This window comes from Colletotrichum orchidophilum (genome assembly GCF_001831195.1).
Source record: "Colletotrichum orchidophilum strain IMI 309357 chromosome Unknown Scaffold_65.1, whole genome shotgun sequence".
NCBI classification, from domain to species: domain Eukaryota; kingdom Fungi; phylum Ascomycota; class Sordariomycetes; order Glomerellales; family Glomerellaceae; genus Colletotrichum; species Colletotrichum orchidophilum.
In genome coordinates, this window is record NW_019173021.1 from 222,377 (window position 1) to 244,167 (window position 21,791).

Consider the following 21,791-nt stretch of genomic DNA (forward strand, 5'->3'; position numbering starts at 1 on the left):
GCGGGCGTCTTGGAGGTGCGATTGATACTGCCGACATTGACTGGCACATTTTGCAGCGCTAGTCGGAGAAAGAGGTGTGAAGACGGAGGAGGTGGGCGTGTGTATGAGAGCTAAGCTCTGCGGCAGCTCTGGCTCTCACGCTCTGTCGCCGCCCATCGAGTCGGCAGCATCTTGCATGCAGTAGAATGCAATTACATTGCATGTGACTGACTCGAATGGTGATTACTTGCATGAAGATGGGCCATTGAATCAATTGACCCCATATCGAAGTCGTCGGGCTGTCAATCGACGTGGTTAGGCGCAGTGATGATATGGAGAGAGAGTGTGAGAGAGCTTTTTTTTAGTGTGCGACATGTGGCCTTGGGTGCGGGCAGTCAGATGGGAGAGGACCGGATGGACGAGACGAGACAGCGGGTACGTATCCGAGGTTCCCTACCTTAGCTCAGGTACGTTCCCAGACAGTCAGGTCGTATCGAAATGGAGAATGGGAAAGCGTGCAGTGGTATCCGTATAAGGTAGTGGTGCCAGGTAAGGTACCTGCCGCGCCGGGGCAGACTGGTGCCTGACTTGGGTACCGTTGGCCTTGACACCTCAAATGCAAGGCGCCTATGACAGCCGTCCACCCGTCCAAGGTTTCCCAGATGTGCCAGGGCGTCAAAGCTTCGAGCTGCAGCTCCGAGCTCCCCCCTCCCATGTCAAGTCTCCACCTTCCGTCCTCTCACCTGTGATCTAGTCCCCTTCGGGTCGGAATAAACAAACGGAATATCCACTGCTGCAGTCGACGGGAGCCAATGTCAACATTCCCTCACAACACACGGCGCACTTTGACCACCTTCTTGCTAGGAAATGCACGTCTTTCCTCTCTGCCATTCTGCAGGCATCTCCCGTCTCTCTAACCTCTCACCCTCGCACACCATCCATCACATCATACCCACACCAGACAGACTCTCGGTCTCTCACATCTTTTGATATCTCTCCAAGAAACGAGACATATTCGATCCAATCCAATCCAGTCCAGTCCATCCACCTCCTCCGCATCCACTCCCAGCCGTCCACCCACTCACGACGACACTGATCCCAGTCTCAGTCCCACATCGGTCCAGATACCAGTCCAAGTCTCAAGAGGAATCAAGAGGATACTTTCTCTCTCACACAACACACAACATTCACCCCTTGCCCCGGCAACCCTCGCAAGTCGCAACCCTCGTCTTCTGCATCGCTCTACTGCTCCATCCAACCATCACCCCCCAACCCCCCGTCTTCAAAACCCAATCCGCATCGCACATCTCGAGCGACCCTCTTCTCCCTCCTTCTTCTCTCCTCTCCATCCATCTTCAAAGCTTCAATCGCCTTCCTGCCCAACTTCACCCTCTGTCGGCACACCCCCTTTCCTCCAAATCCAAAAGAGAAGAGAAAAGCAGAAGCGCGTGTCACTTGAACGACCGGCTTCTTCCACCTTTCCCTTCCCCTTTGTTTTTTTAGGAAAACGAAGCAAGAGGATACTCTTCTTTGCCTTCCTCGCTCCAGGAACGCTTAGAAGATTCTCCTCTTTGCGTCCCCAAGGCCGCCAATCTGGATTTTGAAGCTCGTATCCCCGTCCCTTTTAGCGTCTTTCCCTCCACCTACAAGGAGAGTGAGACACAAACCCAGACCCAAACAGTCACCCAGACTCACGAAGAGCTTGAGATCAAACTTCCCGAGAAGAAGCCTCAAAAGCCCGGACGGGAAGGTCAATACTCTTCCTTCACTACCATCGCCGAGCAGAAGCCGCAGCCGCAGCAGCAGCAGCAGCAGCCTCTCCCCCCTCGGAAGGAACATCGCTACGAAGAAGAGGTCCGCATCGAAGAACACTACCACCGTCCCGGTGTCCACCACGAGTCCCACCACTACCGTGAGGAGTACCGGTATGTCCTCAATTTCTCGCTCTCTCTTTCTCTCTGTATCCAAGCTGGCCCCTCTTCCCCTCTCTATCTGTTGCCGGAATCATCAGATGCCCATCACAGTCTGCCCTCGGCGGCTTATGTATGTGGCATGGCATCGATCGATTCATCCAGCCCCCCTCACTCCCGCTTCGTCTTCCCATGCAACCCCAAAACAACACAAACCCACTCGTGTCACTCCGGTCACCGCCCCTTCTCCTCCCCCATCCTCCGCCTCCCCTTGGCAACCTCTCACCCCTCACCTATCTCCTTCCTACCCCCCCTACCACCCCGGCCTCGGGGACCGCCTCAGCTCGGGCCCCGGTCTTTCGCCAAATTTCCCTCCTTGTCAGTTACGAGCCGCCAGTCATGGACCCTGGACGCCTCCTCCCGGCCCCTAGTCCCATGTTGGCCAAGTAACCACTTGTCACGTCAAATATGTCAACCTGAGCGAAAAAGCTTCCCCATCAAGCTCCCCCATCAAAACATTCAACTGACCTCTCTCTTCTTTTCCTTCCATCCAGCCCTGCCCCTCCTGCTCCTGCTCCCTCTCAGTACACCACTCAGCAAGAGTTCCACGACACTCGCATCCACCACCACGACACTCGCGTTGAGATCGACACCCGTCACCACGAGCACCTGGTAAACCCGATTGATAAAATCGAACGCCAGTACCGTCAACACTTCCAGCCTACCTATCACCGCGAGGAAGTCACTGTCGAGACCTACCCTGCTCACCACCACCACCACCACCACCACTCAGACCACTCAGACCACTCTCACAAGCACTCGCACTCCCACGTCGACGAGTACACCGTCGAGTCTGAGCGCCCCCGTCCCCAGCAGTACAAGGAAACCATCAAGGTTACCGAAGAGACCATCGAGCCCACTCACGTCTCCAAGCCCCAACACAAGTCCAAGATGGGTTACTACGACGAGGATGGTAAGTTGTGAATCCCCTCCCCAGTGCTCTGCTCACTTGTGCGTGCTTGTGCGATGCTTTGTGGCTTTTTGTGTGTGTTTCGGTTGCGCAGTTCGTCCCCCCAATCTATGGACCGACACTGAAGGGTGCTCGCACCACCAGGCCACTACCATTCTTTCCGTCAAGGCCTGCACAAGCTGGCTCATAAGATTGCTCACCCTCATCAAGGTCGCGCTGACCGTTACGAAGTCTCCGAGGTTCGCGCCGCTTCCGCCCCCCGCCGCCAGTCTTCCGGCTCTGGCTCTGGTGCCCCCCTCCTCCCCAACACCGTCACCATCCCCTGCCACCACATCCGCCTCGGCGACTTCTTGATGCTCCAGGGCCGTCCCTGCCAGGTCATCAAGATCTCCACCTCCGCCGCCACCGGCCAGTACCGCTACCTCGGTGTCGACCTCTTCACCAAGCAGCTCCACGAGGAGTCCTCCTTCATTGCCAACCCCGCCCCTAGCGTCGTTGTCCAGACCATGCTCGGCCCCGTCTTCAAGCAGTACCGTGTCCTCGACCTCGCCGATGGTCACGTCACTGCCATGACCGAGACCGGCGACGTCAAGCAGGGCCTGCCCGTCATTGACCAGTCCAACCTCTGGTCCCGCCTCAACAACGCCTTCGAGTCCGGCCGCGGCTCCGTTCGCGTCCTTGTCCTCAACGACGCTGGCCGTGAGCTCGCCGTTGACGTCAAGGTCATCCACGGCTCTCACCTGTAAGCGTATCGCGCAATGTCTGGGTTATCTAGCAAACATGTCTTGTACGAATTACAGATGATCAAATGTAATGGAGAAATTGAAGTCGATTTTTTTGGACAAAAAACAGAACGGATAAAGGATCCAGGAGTCTTTCACGTAGATATGTAGCTCTGTATATGATCTGTAATCCATTTGTTGGGTACTACTGCATTGTCTGTGTCCATTGCCCTTGACTGATACTTCTTTGGTGACTCGACATCTTGGCTCCCACGCCTGATAGAAAATACGCCTTACTGACTCAACTCTTCTACACATGAAGTGAGGGGTCTCTCCCATCCATTTTATTTATCTAGTAAGATTTCATAGGAACTTGTTCCAGTATATCTGCATCAGACTGCTGTTCAAAAGTCATTTTGAGTTGATGCTAGTCACGCAAGACTCGTGGTCTGCTATGACTTGCTCACATTGTCTCTTGTCTTACATGGTACAAACAGTAATGTGCCTCGTACCCTTGAGCAAGATTTCCTGGCTGGAACCAATACCAGGCGACAAAACGATGATGTGACTGCTCACTAGAGACGTGGATCCAAGTGCGAAAAGAAACCCTGAGATGAAGATGGCAGTCCTCGTTTTTGAGCACCCGGACTCTACGACTTGACCACGGCTATTTCATCGCCGACGATATCCCAAAGTCTCCACTGTCACTTTGTTAGGTTCATATTTGTTGGCAGCACTTCTTGGGTGGCATCACGACCTCCCGATATATTACCTCAACAAGGTATAGGCCCCCCCGTACTTGTCATCAAAACCAGAGTCAGAGCAAGTACACTTGCGAATCGCCTTAGACAAGGCCCCGGCGCCTAACTTTTTGAAAAAGTGAATCTTTCAGGACTCCCCCCCACCCCCTGGCCGGCAGATACAGAGAAACGTGCCACCTTCCATTAACCGGCTGTGCGGTTTTACCCATCAGAGTTGGCCTCTTAGATCGTCACAAACTTGCATATGCTCTCCGTTCCTTCTATTCGGGTCTCTTCTACCTCGCGTGGTGTCGTTGAAGGCACGGCCTCGGCGAATCGCATTTTGGAGGTAGATGAGGTACTAGTGCAACATTGTAATGAAGTGCTCGTGTATTGCAAAGCGACAGCGCCAGGTGCTCGATGAAAACGTTGCTGCATCGCTGCACACGAAGTTAGCATCACTGTACACGTAGAAGCTCTCAAGTCATTTCACGCGGCCAAGCGTGGGATATTTCGCCATCTTGCTTGGCACCAAGGAGAGCAGAAAACGGCAGAGGCCACAATTTGAGGCCTTCGCGAGTGCTAGGCCAGAGACGACGAACAAGGTGGTACCGCCAAATGAGACACGAAAAAGCTTCCGCAGAGATCAGAATCAAGTGCTGGATGTTTTTCCAACAGTATCTCAAGTCAGAAGGTAGTGCGTCAGGCGAATTGAGCATGTTCGAGCTGGCCGTCGTGTCTCTACCAGTGTCGGGCCTCGGTATTGGAACGCCTCGTCGATGGATCCGTACTGCGAAGCGCAACTCACAATATCAATAAGCTTTAGAATCAATACCGCACTCCAAGCAGTGCGAAGTCGTCATCGCTTAATGTTCCGTTCAAGCAGAGTCTTGAACAGTCGGCTCAGTTTCCCCGGTGTTTCTTTCAAGTCACTTCCTCTCTTCACGAAAGCTATGGTAAAGACAATGTTGTTTGCCTTTAAAACTTGCGGAACCTAAATGATGGAATCAGTGCAAACGTCATTATCGGAACTGAGTGTCGAATGGTAGTTATGCTTATGGGGGCTCATTCAGCGTGGCCGATGTGATTTCAGTATTGGTATCTTGTCCAACGGCGGGCTTACCGCCCGGATGGGCAAGCCTGTGAGTCTGCCTTGACATGTTCATCTCGAATAAGCTGGCTTTTGAAACCGTGTTGAAGCTATTTATGAACAGCTCGCTAGTTAGATAAAGTAGGTGAAGAAAATTGAATCATATACTGTTCGGCGGGTGCTTCCAAGCTCAATCTTTGTGAACCTGTGGACAGACTGAGTCAGCCTGGAGGCATGAGCTGAACATGTCTCTTTGTGCCAATCATCTGCGGGTTGAAGCATCGAGAGGGACGTCTCCTCTTCTCCAATATATAAGAGGCCAGCCGTCTTTTCCAAACAGACTGATTACTTGTCACAAACGTCTCTTCCAACATTGAAACCACCTCATGCGACAATCATGGATAGTGCAGGTGACGAAAAATTTCTTTCAAGCAATAGCAATGCATCTACTGTGGTGCTTCTTTGTGATGGATTATTCGCCAAGATCGTGGATGGAGGAATTCATGCGAACCATCGCGATACGGAGCCTCGAATCAAGGAGCTATCAACGCAGTTCAAAGAATGGGCTACGAAAATGGGAGTTTTCGCGGTCCAGGGGAAGTGCGAATTCGACAACAAAATATCAGCGGCCCGGCGCTATGATAGAGACGTCCTCTCGGATTTGAAGAGTATGCACAAGGCTCTCTGCCAAGGTGACTTATTGCAATAATTCGACTCCAGCAGGCTTGATTGCTGACTGAAATAATACAGTGGAACGGATTGTTCAGAACCAGCATCCTATCAAAATCCGGGGTAAGGTGGCCTCTAGGAAAGATTACGTGGGAAGCTCCGTATTGCACGTCACTAGACGTGACGAGGACTATCTTGGCCCGACTTCAGATCTTGGCTTATTATTGTTCTTCCAAATTCCAGCCCGTCTATTGATGATCGAAGCCGCATGTGCCATAGTCACGGAAGACGATGCTGGATTGGCCCAGATTGTCTCCTGGCAGAGCATACATGCTCGATTGGTAGAGCCCCATGTCTAAACCACTCCAGCGAAAGACGTACTCCCGACGCTCAAGCACCCCTCTCTTGGCCAGCATACAGAAAGACAAATGGAGCTGCTACTATTCAAATTGATTACATTCGCCATCGCCAACAATCATTGGAAGAACGTGGGCCTCTGGTCGACGGCGGGCAACCACATGACGAGCTTTACCAGACGAGCTGTGAGGGAATCGACGTTGGCTTTTGAAAACAAATGCTGTATCTGAAGACACTGCAGACATCGATTGGGCTTGAAGAAAGGCGTTCACGGAAAGCGGGCAATTACGAGAAATGCGGCACTTTTCGACTTGTTTGTTTGGTTCAGGTGGCTTTGATCAGATTTGATCACTCATCTGGCTTCATTCTTGTTTTCTGAATATGTTTCCAGCTTTTTGTGTTTCACATTATTGTTTACTCAACGGCTAGCTATAGCCATTCAAGACCAAAAAAAGGGAAGAAAAATAGAATAGGAAAAAAAAGACCATGGTTATCAAATTTGTATCAAGCATGAGATGAATACGAATATGTATGACAATTTGATACTCGAGAACGCAGGAAAGGACTCATCCGACAGGATGCAAAATTTATTACGGGAACTATCTTCTGAGAAAAGTATTGTCCTATTCATCCAGGACCACCATCAACCACGGGATAATTCCTTTCCAGGCTACGTAGATGAAACATTTACAACCAGAAGCCCCAGCTTTTGGATCGGCTGAGTTGGGGAGGTTCCCACAGAACGATAAGTGTGTACCCTTCAGGGTAGTAGCTACTGCCAAGTGTTGATACTATGATACGAAAATATATTTGTAGTCTCTTAATTCAAGGAGTCACTTTGAACTTCCGCCAGAAAATTAAGCTCAGAAACACAAGCATGCCATATTTACGTTGAATGCTTCACCGGGGTGACTGAGATGGTGAGACGCCCATGCTTTGAAGATCCAGTCGAAGCTCCCTACCTTCATTTGTGAGCGGCGTAATACTTTGCCAAGTTGTATTTGACGTATTCGGCCAGTCATGTTGACGAAATTGACACAAGCTTTCGGTTGTAACAGCGACTGCCAAGGGTGATGTGGTGAACTTCGGACCCGCTTTCCCCGGGTCTAGCCCGGACCTCCCGTTCGTGGTGGGGTCCCGAGTCGCCGCATATCATTCTGGACGCGATTCGAATGGCGGGCTTATCTCTCATGTGTTTCGCAATGTCGTATTTGAACTGTTCCCTAATATTGCAGAAAAGAAGCTGCTGTCATCAACCACCTTGTTACCTTGGTTGTCGATGACGCCAAACTGAATGGACATACCCCAAATCATTTCCGTCGCCAACGAGTGGGTGGAATGTGAGATGCCCAAGCAAAGCTGGCACATCCACATCCTGCGGCGCGAGAAATGCTTCTGAGCAACGATGCAGCGCCGAACACAATAACTCTTTACTTGGAGATCGTGAAGCCCCATGGCGTGCTTCCGGTTCAAGAATCGCCATATCCTCGGACGGAAGCACAGCCCAGGTCAAGACCAACGATCCCCCCCAAATCTGCCTCATCATGTGAGGAATCGACTCGACACTCCATCAAAAGCGTAAGCACCTTGATGGTCCCCGTCCCCGGCCGCCAGCGCCGTTTGCGCGGGCGTGACTCTCTGCAGTGAGTCCAGTCGCTCCTCGTAGGCAGCTAATCCCTGTCGACCCAACCCCAAAGTTCCCCAAACCCTCATCGCTGTATGGCTGGATTTCCCCCCCATCCAGCGACCCCTCCCCCTTCTCTCAGACTCGACTCCAACTGATAAGAGAGAAAGAGATACGCGCAAGTGCGGGCACACCCACCCAACTTTACCCCGGGAAGCTTCTTCATGACCTTCCCTACCCAGGTGGCAAGCACAAGCGAAGCAACCTGGAAAGACAACCCTTTCTCTGTGGCATTCTCGGTATCAGGCGGATCGGAACGAAGGATGGTTGGATGTGAGGGGTCGCGGGGGTTCTGGTCTACGACTCGTGTTATCCTTTTCTTTGTTTTAAATACCACGGTCTCAGCCCGGTCTTTATCTCTCGGGTTGGCATCTTCTTTCTTAGCTGCCGTCTTACCTCTAAGCTTCTTGACCTCTGACGATTGCGTGATCCTGTGCCTCTGCTGCAGCAACACGCCGTCGACATCCGTGACACCCCAGACTCCATCTCACTGCGATCAACTCTCCCCGCTACCTTGCTCGTAAGGTAGCTTCATATACAGCTTCAAGCAAAACGTCTAGTGCAACCTCGTACGATTACACACAACAAGTCGCCAAGATGGGTTCCCAAGCATCCAAACCCACTGTCGACGCCTCCAACGAAAAGGCCCTCCTCGAGCGCCTCCGCCGCTTCCAAGTGACCGACGACGACTTTGTCAACGTCAGCACCGCCGGCAGCGATAACGAGAAGCGCGACATCAAGCTCCTCCGCGAGCCCGAGGGCCTCCCCGTCCAGCAGACGCAGTCCTGGCAGTCGAGGTTCCTCGCCGATCCCAAGAACAAGTAAACCGGCCAACCCCTCCATCTACGATCAAAGCCCATCTCAAAACACCCCAAGCTGACTTTTCCCTCCCAAAAGACTCGCCCTCACGGCCCTCAGCACAGCAGACCCCCGCACCGTCCTAACCTCGACCTCCACAAAGCTCGCCGACCCCCAAATCTTCAACAACCGCATCCCCTTTGAGGGCGGACCCATCACGAACCAGCGCTCCTCGGGCCGCTGCTGGCTCTTTGCCTCGACCAACGTCTTCCGCGTCGCCCTCATGCGCCGCTACGCCCTCGAGTCCTTTGAGCTCTCCCAGTCCTACCTCTTCTTCTGGGACAAGCTCGAAAAGAGCAACTACTTTCTCGAGCAAATCATCGACACCGCCGCCGGGGAGGACCTCGACGGCCGCCTCGTCCAGGCTCTGCTGGGTGATATCGTCAGCGACGGCGGGCAGTGGGACATGGTCTACAACCTGGTGCAAAAGTACGGCCTCGTCCCGCAGGCGCTGTACCCCGACTCGTGGAACGCCATGAACTCGAGCGTCCTCAACGCCATTGTCAAGACAAAGCTCCGCGAGTACGCCCTCATCCTCCGCAAGCTCGTCCGCTCTTCCTCCTCGTCTTCGTCTTCGTCTTCGTCATCCAACCTGGCAGAGACCCTCACCGCCACAAAGGACAAGATGATGCGCGAGATCCTCTCCATTCTCACCCTCGCCCTCGGCCCGCCCCCCAACCCGCGCGAGGAGTTCACCTGGACCTACCTCGACAAGTCCTCCAAACCCCACACCCTCCAAACCACGCCCCAGGCCTTTGCCCGGGACATTTACTCGTCCGACCTGCGCATCACCTCCTCCGTGATCGACTCCATGGTCTCCCTCGTCCACGACCCGCGCCACGAACCCCTCACCCTCCTCACCGTCGACCGCCTCGGCAACATCGTAGGCGGCCGCGGCGTAACCTACGTAAACGTCGACATGCCCACCCTCAAATCCGCCTGCGTCTCCATGATCAAAGCAGGCCTCCCCATCTTCTTCGGCTCCGACGTCGGCAAATTCAGCAACTCGGCCGCCGGCGTCATGGACCTCGACCTCATCGACTACGAGCTCGGCTTCAACGTCTCCCTGCTGGGCATGGACAAGGCGAGCCGCCTGCGGACGGGCGAGAGCGCAATGACGCACGCCATGGTCCTCACCGCCGTGCACATTGACGAGGAGAGCGGCAAGAGCGTGCGGTGGAGGGTGCAGAACAGCTGGGGCGAGAGCGCGGGCGACAAGGGCTGGTTCGTCATGAGCGACGCGTGGATGGACGAGTTTGTCTACCAGGCCGTCGTCGATCCGCGGTTCCTGAGCAAGGAGGTCCGGGCCGTCATCGGCACGGAGCCGACTGTGCTGCCGCTGTGGGATCCCATGGGCAGTTTGGCGTAGAGGTGCTCTTGTGCCGTGGGGGATGATTAGGGGCAGGGGGGGGGTATTGATGGAAATACGTTCACACAACCAAACCCCTCCCCCTTCTGAGTATGATGCAGATGATCATTTAGAACTTTTTTTATTTTACTTACAGTAGGACAGCGCGTCAATTTACTAGCTCCAAACAAAAATCCACCTGAGCGAGCTTTGGTGAACGTGGTTTTAACAACTTTGCCCAGCACGGTTATGGAGACCCTTTGGGGCCAGCGCCTTCAACGGTCGTCTAACTCAATCCAGACCGGTGTCAGACCAACAGCGCACGAAGTGGACAATGTGGACTACGCCAACTCATCATTAATCAACACCCGGCTCGCAAACGTCCCAGCGATACCAGCGACAACGCCAGCTTCAGCTCCAGCTGCAGCCGCAGCTCCCGTCCACCTGCGCAGCGCCCCGCACACCGTCTCCGGCACGTACGGAGACAGCCCAACCAACGACCCGGACCCCTTCCCCGGAGAAGCCCGCGTCACCAAAGGCCTTCTAGACTGCCCCACCCTTCATCGAGAATGGTTTTCGCCTGTTCGGATAAAAAGGGTCCAGCCAGGAACCCAGACATCCGATTTTTGCGTCTTATCCGGCCCGCCAAAGTTATCTTCCAAGGCCGTCCGGACACGTTGTGCTAGCTTTGGGTCGGACGGGTCGTTGGCCTCAAAAAGAAAGAGAAAAGTGAGGCGAAGGAGGAGGGGAGGGGACCGGCGGCCGGCCCTTGCGTATAAGTCAGTGTTGGCGCCTGGTTAGGCCAAGTTGAGTATGTCGTTCTGTGCAGTTAGGCCACCACATCATCTCGTCGACCCTGCGGCGTACTCTTGACAATGAAAGGCGTATTCTGATGGGCTTATGAGTGGTGGCAAGGACTTGAAGCTAAGCCGCATAGTCCATCTGTTTGCGTCCTGTCTAAAGCATTTCGTGAACTAGACTGACCGCCGGTTGAGAAAGTCGAGTCTACTTGCGGCACGTGGAAGAACGGACTGCGCTTAGATAGCAAACTAGTTCCGTCACGCATAGCCAAGTGCCGCTTGACGATGCATTGGTGCTCAGTTTGACTATTCGGTGCCGTTGCCCGCCTTGCCAATGCAGCTCCAGGTACGGGGTTAGTCAGGAGTGCCCACAATGTGCGAATTGCCGACGTCTTTCTGCCATACGTATTATCACGCTCAGCCGCACAGTTGCCTGCTGGGGGCTCAGATCACGAAGGCTATGGCCTCGATTCAGATGGCATTGCGGCGCTTTCTTGGCGGCGTAGTAAACCACGTGGAAAAACAAACAATTTCAGATCTCGACGCCCTGCCCGGTAGGAGTCCAGCAGGAATTGAGCTGTCTACTGCATCCTTTTAGCCCAGTGGAGAGCATCATCTCGTATCAAACGTGCGCACGCAGCGCACCAAGGCCCGCGATCATCGGCCGATCTGGATGAAACGTTGCGAGATCGAGATGCGAGAATGAGCATCTCAGAGTTTTCCTTCATTCACCGAATAGGCAGTTCTCAGAGGCTAGGAAAGGGCACTCGTGGGTCAATAAAGCGGAACAGCCTGAAAGGAAGAGCAAATGCCCGTTGGACGAATGCGCCCGACACAGGTCGGCGATAACCCAACGATGCTGTTTGGAGGCTTGGGGTTGTCACAACCGGGGCATCCCCGTCTTGGGCTTCGCCGGAACGGACTTTGTTAGCGGGTCCCCGGGATCGCCCCTGCCCAACTGTCAACGTTGTCTGATGGGGAACACAGCAGATGAGAGAAAGTCTCCCCGAAAGAATTGCTCTGCGAGGGAGAATGTTATCGTCAGTCAGCGAAGGAACGCAATGATTAAGGTAGGCATGCAAAGACGGAGAGCAGTGCGCCGTCAACCACAGGCCCGCTGAGCACATGTCTTGGAGCAGGGCTGTTTGGCGAAGGATTTGAAATGGGATGCTCCTTGTCTGAAGCGGGAGAGAGCCGGGGGGAAGTATCGCCGCCGCCTCTTTCGGCCGTCTGCGTGGTTGTGAAGACAGCCATCCCTTGTATTGACCGTCGTCCGTCACCTCTCACAGGTAAGGCAGCTTGGGAGACGTTGCACTTGTTGCCTTTTTTCCATGCGATTGCGGCTTGCCCATGCCGCAAATGAGGGAAATACTGCAACAGTCGTTAGGTGCCGCCAAAGCATGGCGGTGAGGACGCAACGGAGACATTTCGAGTTGCATCGCATCTTTGGGGCTCAAAGATCAGCCCCGTTGACCCCACGCGGCAGTTGCGGGCTGTAGACGCAGAAAGGCCCAAGGAGGCTCGAGTCAGGACTGGTAGACGCAAGTCATTGCTTGTTTGGTCGTATGCTTTGCGCTGTGGCTTGGTCTTTATATGTATGCGGATAATATGCGGACACTATGGGTATGCGCCTTGCAGAAAGGCAAGATGCTGCAGGTGCAACACGAAGGGGAGGGGAGGACTTGGCCTCGAGATTCGGTGGCGGCATCTGGCCGGCCATGGTGTTTACAAGAGAACTAGTCTATCCGTAGAGGGCGACTTGATCCGCAAGTGAACGAGGTGGTGCGGGGTGGTCTGCTGTCGGCCGCTGCATTCCGTGGGCATCGCCCAGTCAATATTGCTGGTTATATCCGTATCCACACTTCCAAACATCTAGTGTCGTATGGCGTCGAACTCAGGCCCGGGGATGGCGGCGCGGAGAGGGTTCCAGAGTTTTCGACAAGTCCCACAGTTGGGCTTGATGCTTGGCGGTTGCATCGTCGACGACAGTCAGCCATCAGGGCGTGGGCGAGAGGCACGACAGGCGGGCAGGCGCAGGAAAACTGAGGCCAAAGATGCAGGAGGTGTTGGTTGGGTCGAAACTGGGCATGGAGTTGGATGTGCCGATGGCAGTGGACCGGACAGTACCACAGAGTCCACAGTAGACTCTATGTAGAGTCGCGCAGCTGGCAACCTGATGGATAGGACAGAGCCCGATGGGCCAGGGGCTTTGGAAGGTGGCCTAGAGACATCCACTTGGACATGGACATGGCTGGAGTCAAAGTCGGATTACCGGCTCGATGGAGCACACGACAGGCGACGTTGGATGACAATGGACGCCCCAATGTCCGCGAGAGGAAAGGATCGTGGTAGTTAAGGTTTGAGGAGTGGAGGATGAGCGCCACAAGCAACAGAAACTGCGTCGAGGCGGCCAATAACGACAGGCCGATACTGTTCTCGATTCTCCGATGCTCATGAGTGCATGTTTGGAGGGGCGTATTCCTCTCTTCGCTGCCGGATGAACCTGTGAGGGCGCAACAGCAAAGTCTCTGGCTGTTTGCTGTTTGGAGACTTGGAGCTTGAACGAACGGTCTATCTTACGTGCTTACGCAGCGGCACGTCGTTGACTTGCTCCTGCCCACAAGCTGTCCTACATTAGGTACGTATCCACCTACCTTACCTTACCTTACCTCAGGTAGCAGATGGGAATGTAACTTAAAGGAAGGTACCCCAAAAAAGAATGGCAAGAGTGAACCCAAGAGACCAAAGGTAGCAACTGCCTTCCTTACACACCTGCCTAGCCCGGGCATCATCAAGCATGACGGCAGCTTGGTCTAGAGCTCTGGTCTGCTGGTGCTGCAAATGAAGCAATTTCGCCTTGCGCCATCCAACCCGGTCGACGATTACCAATGCAAACGGAAAAAGAGAAGAACACAACGACGGGCATTGAATGTGCTGGGTCTATTACCTAAGTGCCCATGTTTATGCACCAAACAATATCCCCCATTGGCCCCAGTGCAGGCCATTCCTAGCTCGAGGCAACAATTCACCAACCGTCCCGAACGGTCGACCCTGACGTCCCTCGTTGATTCCCCTTGTGAATTCCCCTCCTCCCAAACTCCCGTCGTCACCACACGCCAAAACAATCCTCGAGGGCACATTACCGCTGACGCTGACGTCGGCCAAATTCCACATTGCCCTCTAGTCTACATTGTACACGCTGCAACCGGCCGTGTCTATTAGTAGTCAGGAACCCGAGCAGTCCCCCTGCCCTAGCATCCAGTCGGGCACCGTCAAATTTCAGAGCAAGGGACCACACGTGTCGCAGAGGGAATAACTGCGACGTCGACATTCGGGACGACGGAAGATGGCAATTAACAAATGGAATATCAAGTTTGGGCGCCCCTGGCACGGTCTGGTGCATATTCCCTCGTCTCGCTCTTGATTCCTGCAGTTGCATCTCCAGCCAGCTATTGGACGCGTATGCGTGCAACATCTACGCAAAATCAGGACTCCGTGTCCCGTTTGAATCCATTCAACAACAGGATTTCGACAGCTCCGGCGAAATTGTTAGTAGTCGCCGACAGCCTCGGTCAGAGTGCAGTCTTACAATGGCTCGCCTGTGGCGATGGGACGTCATCTGCCCAATCCTGTCAATCTTTACCATACAGCAGTAGCAAAGTTCTCACAGGCCATTCCAGCAAGCATTGGAGAGAAGAAGCCCTCCATATCTTGGACGAAAGATCGAAAATCCAGGATTGGAAGGTTCGCCGGGCCAGAGAAGCGCCAGCAACCGACCAGGCCGGTATGCCTGCGGTCCTGACCCTGGCCTCACCTTGGCTTCTTAGTCCTGCTCCACGTCCAGCCAGCAGGACGTCATCGCCTTGATCGACACGGACGACAACCGGTTTCCCAAAACGGCAAGAGAGCGACCGTTTTGCCCACCAACAGCACCTTGCCAACAGCCATCAACCCGTCAACTGCGTGCTTGCTCGCACCAATGGCAGGGTTCTTTGCCTCGCCTTTGAGGTACGGAGGACGGGAAGGGGTCTGCTACCTGAAGTTTCACTCTCCTGAACCAATGCCAGCAGGTCGGACCCTTGAGTCGGAAAAATTACATCAATCTTGGTTCAGTTCATTCCGCGGCACCTGCGCTCGTCTCCCCCTTGTCTCGGGACGCTTTTGCATTTTGGGTCGAGGCTGTCATCCATGCCGTTGCCCTCAAGTACTCAATGTACTCAAGTACTCTGCATAATATCATCATCATTGTCTTTGGCGGCACATTCCACTTCACACCTTGAGACGTCAGCGGTCAGCAAGCAGGTCCGTTGCCATCAAATCAAAATTCATATGTGACGGCAGCGGACATGTTTCGGTGCTGCTCCTGTGATCCTGCCAGCTGGGAAACAGCAATTCCGCCGGACACTTTCAAGTTGCAGACGAATGCTCCGGGGAGAATTTGGCTTCCTGCTACCTATTGTGCCTGATTTAGGGCCACACACACGCCCGCCAGAGTCGAGCAGATGCCGAGACAGGAACTGCATGTGTCAACTCCAGAACCCCCGTCTCAAGCGACGTCCGCCTGGTTTTCATCTGAACTTGGGAGAACTATCTACACGGCAGAGACGAAACGACCTTAGCCAAGCAAACCGCTCCTGCATGTACCCTCTGACCGGCCCTAACGCCTCGATTCCTCGACCTCGGGTCTGAGCGACTTCAACTAGCCTCTGTGCCTCTGTGGCTGATTGCCAACACCGCTGTCGACGCTCCAAACCTTTACTGCAGTGGGCTAAAGAGTCTAAAAAAAAAAAAAAAAAAGGACCAACCCACCCGGCAGTCTGCCGTCGTCTCGTTAGCTGCTCAGTACTCCGTCACTGACGGCGGCGCTACCTCACGGCATTGGCATTGACGTTGACGCACGTCCGCCCATTCCCTGCCAGTTTTTCTTGTCAGCTTGGGGCAAGGTATAGCTACTTCACGTGTAGAAGTCAGTACCCGAGAAGGGGACGGCCTTTGGCATTGCGCTACATGCAGCCTTGTCACGACGAGAAGCGACCAGCCGTCGTCAAGTCCGGATAACCGCAGCCCCCTCGCCATCTTCCGAAGACCCCTACTGGAGGAACATTGTATGGTCGAGCAGGTACGGATACGACGTTCGGCCAAGTGACATCCTTGGCCTCATCACCCAAGTCCTTGGTTTTCGCAGAATTCGCCAACGCCCGTGCCGATACCACCGACACTACACTTTCAGTACCTTAGGTACGGTGTGTTCCCCGCTACACCGAAGACAAGCTCTCGGGCAACCAGCCGTAGTGTCCCATCGGTCTCCTCTTCCTGGTCTCCTCTCCCTGACATCTCTGCAAAAGGCAAGGAGATACGGATACTTCTTCGTACGGATATACCTGAGTACGGTACGGACTACACAGGCTGGAGAGGGCCCCGGTGCATCCATCCGCATCCATCATCAAAGCAAACCCCCCGCGATCCTTGCTGGTGAGTCGACAGGGATCAGTCGACTCGTCCCCTCCGTCATTGCGCCCGGGATACCCCCCTCCCAAAATACTCGACGTCGCAGTGTCTTCAATCGTTGCCCAATTTTCGCCCCCCCTTCTCTTCTGGCTCTCTATCTTTTGTTTCTCGGATGCCTCAGCCTCAGTGACGTTATCTCTGTACTACATACAGTACCTGGTAGATGGTTCTCTTCCTCCTACACATGCATTCCACTTCTTCACCTCATCTATCCTCTACGCACAAACAAGCTATGCGCATGGTCTCTACTCGGCACAACCATCCATAGTGTATGGAACCATATGGAGACGTTGCATGGATTCATTCATCCTATTTTTGAGACCACGCCCGCCCGTTCAACATTTGCCCGAGTCTCCTCACAAAGCTGACTCGCCCCTCTTTTCCCACGGCACTGCAGATGCATGCACTTGGATTTCCACTCCAGTCCACCACAGTCCACAACACACAGACAGGGCCGTTTCGACAGCGATCCGACGACAGAGTCCACCCAACTCCAGCCCGACCTGCTAGCCCGACCTTAGAACCCTACCTACCTAGCCCAACCCATTCGAAGGGGGTATTCCACTCCAAACACGACCAAGGGAACGAGAAGAGAGAGAGCAAGCTGAAGTGATCTAAGAGGAGACACCGGGACCCCGCCATCTTTCATCAACCAAAAAAGAACCCACCTCACATTCCATTGCAGCGGGTGTCCATCACAACGAGTGCCCCTCTTCCTCTTTCCCTCTTTCACCTTCCGTGCAAGGGAAAAAAGCGAAGAAAATAGGGCACCGTCCACTTGGTAGATCCGTCGCCCAAAATCAGACAACAAAAGTGAGACACTTCGACGCCCAAACAAGCGACAGCCCAAAAAGGGCGCCAAAGCACCCCCAAGTCAAAGCGACAGAGAGGGGAAGGGGGAAAAAAAAAATTAGGAAACGGAGAGAAGACACCAAATTTTCTTAGGGTGGAATTCCTCACGTGGTTGCGACCTGCGTCTTACCGCTACGGCCGTCCCGCTTCATATCCATCTGTTCAAGGTGGCCAGCGCCCAACCCAATTCTCGACTGCCCCTCCTCACCCTCCTCCCTCGACGTGCACCCTCAAGTCTCTCAACTTTCTCCCTCATCCACCTCATTACGGCGGGAGAAGGCACCTGAGCGACGAGAAGAGATAGCCACAGACAGGACGATTCGTCGACGACTCGACCACTGGACGTCGCCATGGATCACCGCTACTCATCCTCGCGGTACACCACCGCTCGGCCGCGCTCGCCCACCTTCAATCCTGCGCGGGCTTCGCTTCCTACCAGCATCGGCTATAGCTCCATGTACGGGGGTGATATTCATGTCATGCCCACGTCTTCGACGAGATACGCCTCTGGTAGTTCTCGACCCCACCATTCCGGCGCGCCGACGACCACCACGACGACTTATGCAGTCACCAAAGACCCTCTCGCTCGCGGTGCGGGCTTAAGAGAAGCGAGCCGCAATCGCTCTCATCGCTCCTCGACCCTCGACTCTACCTCTGCCCGCCCAGTCATTGTTACCACAACGACCCGACCGCCGCAGGCCACTTCATCGTCGCACCACTCGTCAAGCAACAGACACAGCAGCCCGACTCGCGATGACTATCGCTCCAGCGATTCGACTTTTTACACGCAGCCTGCGTCATCCATACGTTCCCGAAGCCACCACCGCGGTGGCTCTTACAGCGCAGTAATGGACAATGAAGAATTCACCCGAATGCGCGAGCGAACCCTTGATCCTACACCGTCTAGGCATGATTCGTACCGCGCATCGAGGAATTCGGCCATTTATGCCAATATTTCCCGCCATGGAAATGCTCCAGTCGACATTGGTGGTAGCGATGGCTACGAATACACTACACCAAGCGACTTGGCGCGCTACGACTTGGATCACACTCGACCTCCTTCAAGGTCACGCAGGCGAGAGAGCATCGATCGTGGCTATTACCGACCCAGTGTTAATGTCACGACGACTGAGAGCACTAGTCGTCCCTACGATGTCGGCCGACAGCGAGCCGGCCCACCGCCAACCACATGGGGTTTGGACAAAATCAACCGCTCCTCCACGAACGTATACGACCCAGCTCAATCCTCGATTCCTCCGGCAGCCCCTGTGGCGCCTGTTCACTTACCTGTGCCTCCCAGCCCGACAAACCGACGCTCTACTGGTGGCATCCCTTCATCTATGGATGTAGCCGCAGCAACTTCTGTGGCCGCAGCGACTGTCGCAGGAGCCACTGCTTCTCGGCGACCTGTATCAGTGTACAATGAAGGCCCTCCTCGATCAAGCCATCACGAGGACTTTTACCGGAGTCGCGATGACGATCGGGCCCAGCGACAAGCTCGGGAGCCCGATCGCAAGTACGATCCGATTTATGGCAGTGGTGATTATTACGATAATGGCGTGACGACCCGTGGTTTCGGCATTCGTACAGACTCAGCCCCTGTTGGCGGCGACTTTGATGCACGAAGGGAGGTACGGCCCGAGTCTCGGAACGGATACCGTCCAGACTCCCGGACTGGATACAGGCCAGAGTCGCGCGGCGGCCACCGACCAGAGTCTCGAAGTGGACATCGAACATCCCCTCCAGACGTTAAGAGAGGTTCCGACGATGAATCCAAGCGCCGAGAGGACAAGGATCGCTCAAAGCGGGATTCAGCTCGACTCGAAAGTGACAAGGATCGGCATCTGCGGCGCACTAGCACGGCTAATGAGGATGAAGCCGAGCGGAAGCGACTGCGTGATAAGTTGAGTGCAGGACTTGGTCTTGCAGCAACCGCGATTGGTCTCGGCTCGGCCGTAAAGGAGAAGGAGAAGGAGAAGGACAAGGATGAGCGTCCGGAGAAGCCGGAGCGAGAGTCTCGGCGCCGAAGCGATGAAGAGGACCCTGGAGCTCGTGCTGCCGAGAGATACAAACCTCGGGACGAGTCTCGGGACCCTCGAGACCGTGCACCTGTCATCGTCGAGACTCGTAGAGCTGCCGCCGAGCAAGAGACGGACGTTCGCGACCGGGAGAAGGAGCGTGATAAAGAGCGTGATCGAGAGCGTGACCGGGAGCGCGACCGAGAACGCGACCGCGACCGCAACCGCCGGGACGCCGAAGCCAAGCTCACTGGTGATTCTACAACCGCACAACGAGATGTTTCTCCAGACGACGAAGAGCAGAAGGCGAGACGTCCGAAGCGGCAGATTGGCTTCAATCCCACCAACACCAATGATATTCGGGAATTGAAGGAGCAGCTGGCAGCCATGAAGGATGACAAGCCAGAGAGGGCATCCGTTCCTGTTGACAGATCAGACCGTGTCGACCGGTCGGAACGCTCAGAACGTCCAGAGCGGTCTGAGAGATACGAAAGATCCGAGCGATTGGACAGGCCCGAACGCTCTGAGAAAGACGACAGGTCAGATAAGCAAACTTACGCCGATCTTCCGCTTCGTGAGATACACCGAGACCCCAAGGAACGCACGCCTTCACCCAAGAAGGAATCACCTCCGCCAAAGAAAGAATCGCCCGTCTCACTTCCTTCGACCGACTCAGCTGTCACGTCAACCAGAGATGAATACCGCGATCGCGACCGCGACCGCGACGTTCCGCCACTTCGCGACGAGAAACAGGTCCGTGTTGTGTCTCCACCTCGCGACAAATCGGACGCAAAGCCTCTCAAGGGTATCTTGAAGGCACCCAAGAAGTACCCTGAGGAGGACAACCCAATCCGCGAGGGTGTGGCCCCTCACAAGGACGACAAGAAACTCAGAGAAGTTCCTCCTGGTGCCCGTTGGACCAAAATTAGCCGCAAGATTGTGAACCCTGAGGCCTTGACCGTCGGCAAGGAGCGGTTCGAAGTCCGAGACGACTTCGTCATTGTCCTTCGCGTTCTTAGCAAGGAGGAGATCCAGGCCTATGCCGCCGCAACACAGGTCTTGCGAGGTACGTCGGGGAAGTAGAAGCACTTGCTATAATAGAGACTGACGCATGGAACAGAACGGAGGCGCGAAGAGACTGGCAAAGACCGGGACCGCGGCGACCGCAATCGGGACCAGGATCGTGGACGCGATCGCGATGGCGAAGACGACGACAAAAGGAAACATCGCCACCACAGGAGAGAGGACGGCGATGACGACCGGTATGACGAGGAGCGCGATAGGGAGCGCCACCGCAGACACCGTCGAGATGAAGACGAATACGACGATGACTCGAGGCGACGAGATGACCATCACCACCGCCACCGAGAGCGAGACCGCGAGACCCTGGCCATTGAGGGTTGAAGGGTATGGGGAAGGAAGATGTAAGAGGAATCATGTACCAGGAGACGATAGTTGTATGCGCGGAGCTTTGGTTATTAACGGCAGCATTGGGCGAGGAGCCCTTGAAAGCGACAAGCGTATCTTGTTCATTGAATTTACACAAATGATTTTACGGACGTGGGAAAGCGAGAGATATTTATGACTTTTTACATGTGGAGAGAAGTGAACGACTGGTTGAGCGGCTATCAAGTCAATGCAGAAAAATAAAAAGAAGTCATTGGATTTGCATATGAAAAAGATTCATCCACTTTTGGCGTCCTTAGCCCGTAGGCGACTTGACGCCTCCACGAAGGAGAATGGGGACTCCAAGAACCGAGACGAGACGTTTGGAGGGCAGAGGGCCCAGAATTAAATGGTCTCGTGAGGTTCTTGGCACGAACTGGTCTTTGGTTCGCGCGAACACCATGACGTTCGAAGGCTAGCTTGTTTGTGGATGAGGGGTTTTTTTTTTTTTTTGTCGGTCTCGGCTGGAGAGTTGAGTGTGTGTGTGGTTCGCTTTTTTGGTGTGGAGTGAGGGGCGTTGGGGTGGGATGTTGGATGGGTCGCGCGATATGCGATTGAGTTGAAAGGACTTTAAGGGTGATTTGTCGCATGTTATGCTCGATTAGGGAGTTGAGAGTTTAGCCCTCCGGCTTTGGGTCCTTTTTTTTCTTTCTTAACGCCCTTGCGCAGTGCGATTTCTCTGGAAGCGGGATATATCTGTTGAAGGGGGCGTTGGTTGAGAGATCTGAAGGAGGTTGAAGGCTATCGAATCGGAACGAGGATGGGGACTGGCCCGGTATGTGTGCGTCCTCGTGCTCGGAAAGCCCCGCTGGCCGGGTGGGATCGTACCCGGGTGCGGAC

At 54.5% G+C, this 21,791-nt stretch overlaps 4 protein-coding genes across 4 annotated transcripts; 3 read left to right on the plus strand and 1 right to left on the minus strand.

Annotated features, from left to right (window-relative positions):
- Positions 1 to 378: 378 nt before the first annotated feature.
- Positions 379 to 3,605, plus strand: CORC01_07956 (uncharacterized protein; the record flags this gene model as incomplete). Its single annotated transcript, XM_022619591.1, has 4 exons — positions 379 to 414; positions 1,528 to 1,904; positions 2,444 to 2,862; positions 3,004 to 3,605. The coding sequence occupies 4 exons, from the start codon at positions 379 to 381 to the stop codon at positions 3,603 to 3,605; spliced, it is 1,434 nt and encodes a 477-aa protein (XP_022473966.1).
- A 5,113-nt stretch (positions 3,606 to 8,718) lies between these two features.
- CORC01_07957 (peptidase C1-like family protein) lies at positions 8,719 to 10,348 on the plus strand (the record flags this gene model as incomplete). The annotated part of the gene is made up of 2 exons (XM_022619592.1): positions 8,719 to 8,942; positions 9,019 to 10,348. The coding sequence occupies 2 exons, from the start codon at positions 8,719 to 8,721 to the stop codon at positions 10,346 to 10,348; spliced, it is 1,554 nt and encodes a 517-aa protein (XP_022473967.1).
- A 3,036-nt stretch (positions 10,349 to 13,384) lies between these two features.
- CORC01_07958 (uncharacterized protein) lies at positions 13,385 to 13,582 on the minus strand (the record flags this gene model as incomplete). Its single annotated transcript, XM_022619593.1, has 1 exon — positions 13,385 to 13,582. The coding sequence occupies one exon, from the start codon at positions 13,580 to 13,582 to the stop codon at positions 13,385 to 13,387; it is 198 nt and encodes a 65-aa protein (XP_022473968.1).
- Positions 13,583 to 17,837: 4,255 nt separating this feature from the next.
- Positions 17,838 to 20,909, plus strand: CORC01_07959 (uncharacterized protein; the record flags this gene model as incomplete). Its single annotated transcript, XM_022619594.1, has 2 exons — positions 17,838 to 20,571; positions 20,626 to 20,909. 2 exons carry the CDS (start codon positions 17,838 to 17,840, stop codon positions 20,907 to 20,909), a joined length of 3,018 nt encoding a protein of 1,005 aa, XP_022473969.1.
- Positions 20,910 to 21,791: the final 882 nt, after the last annotated feature.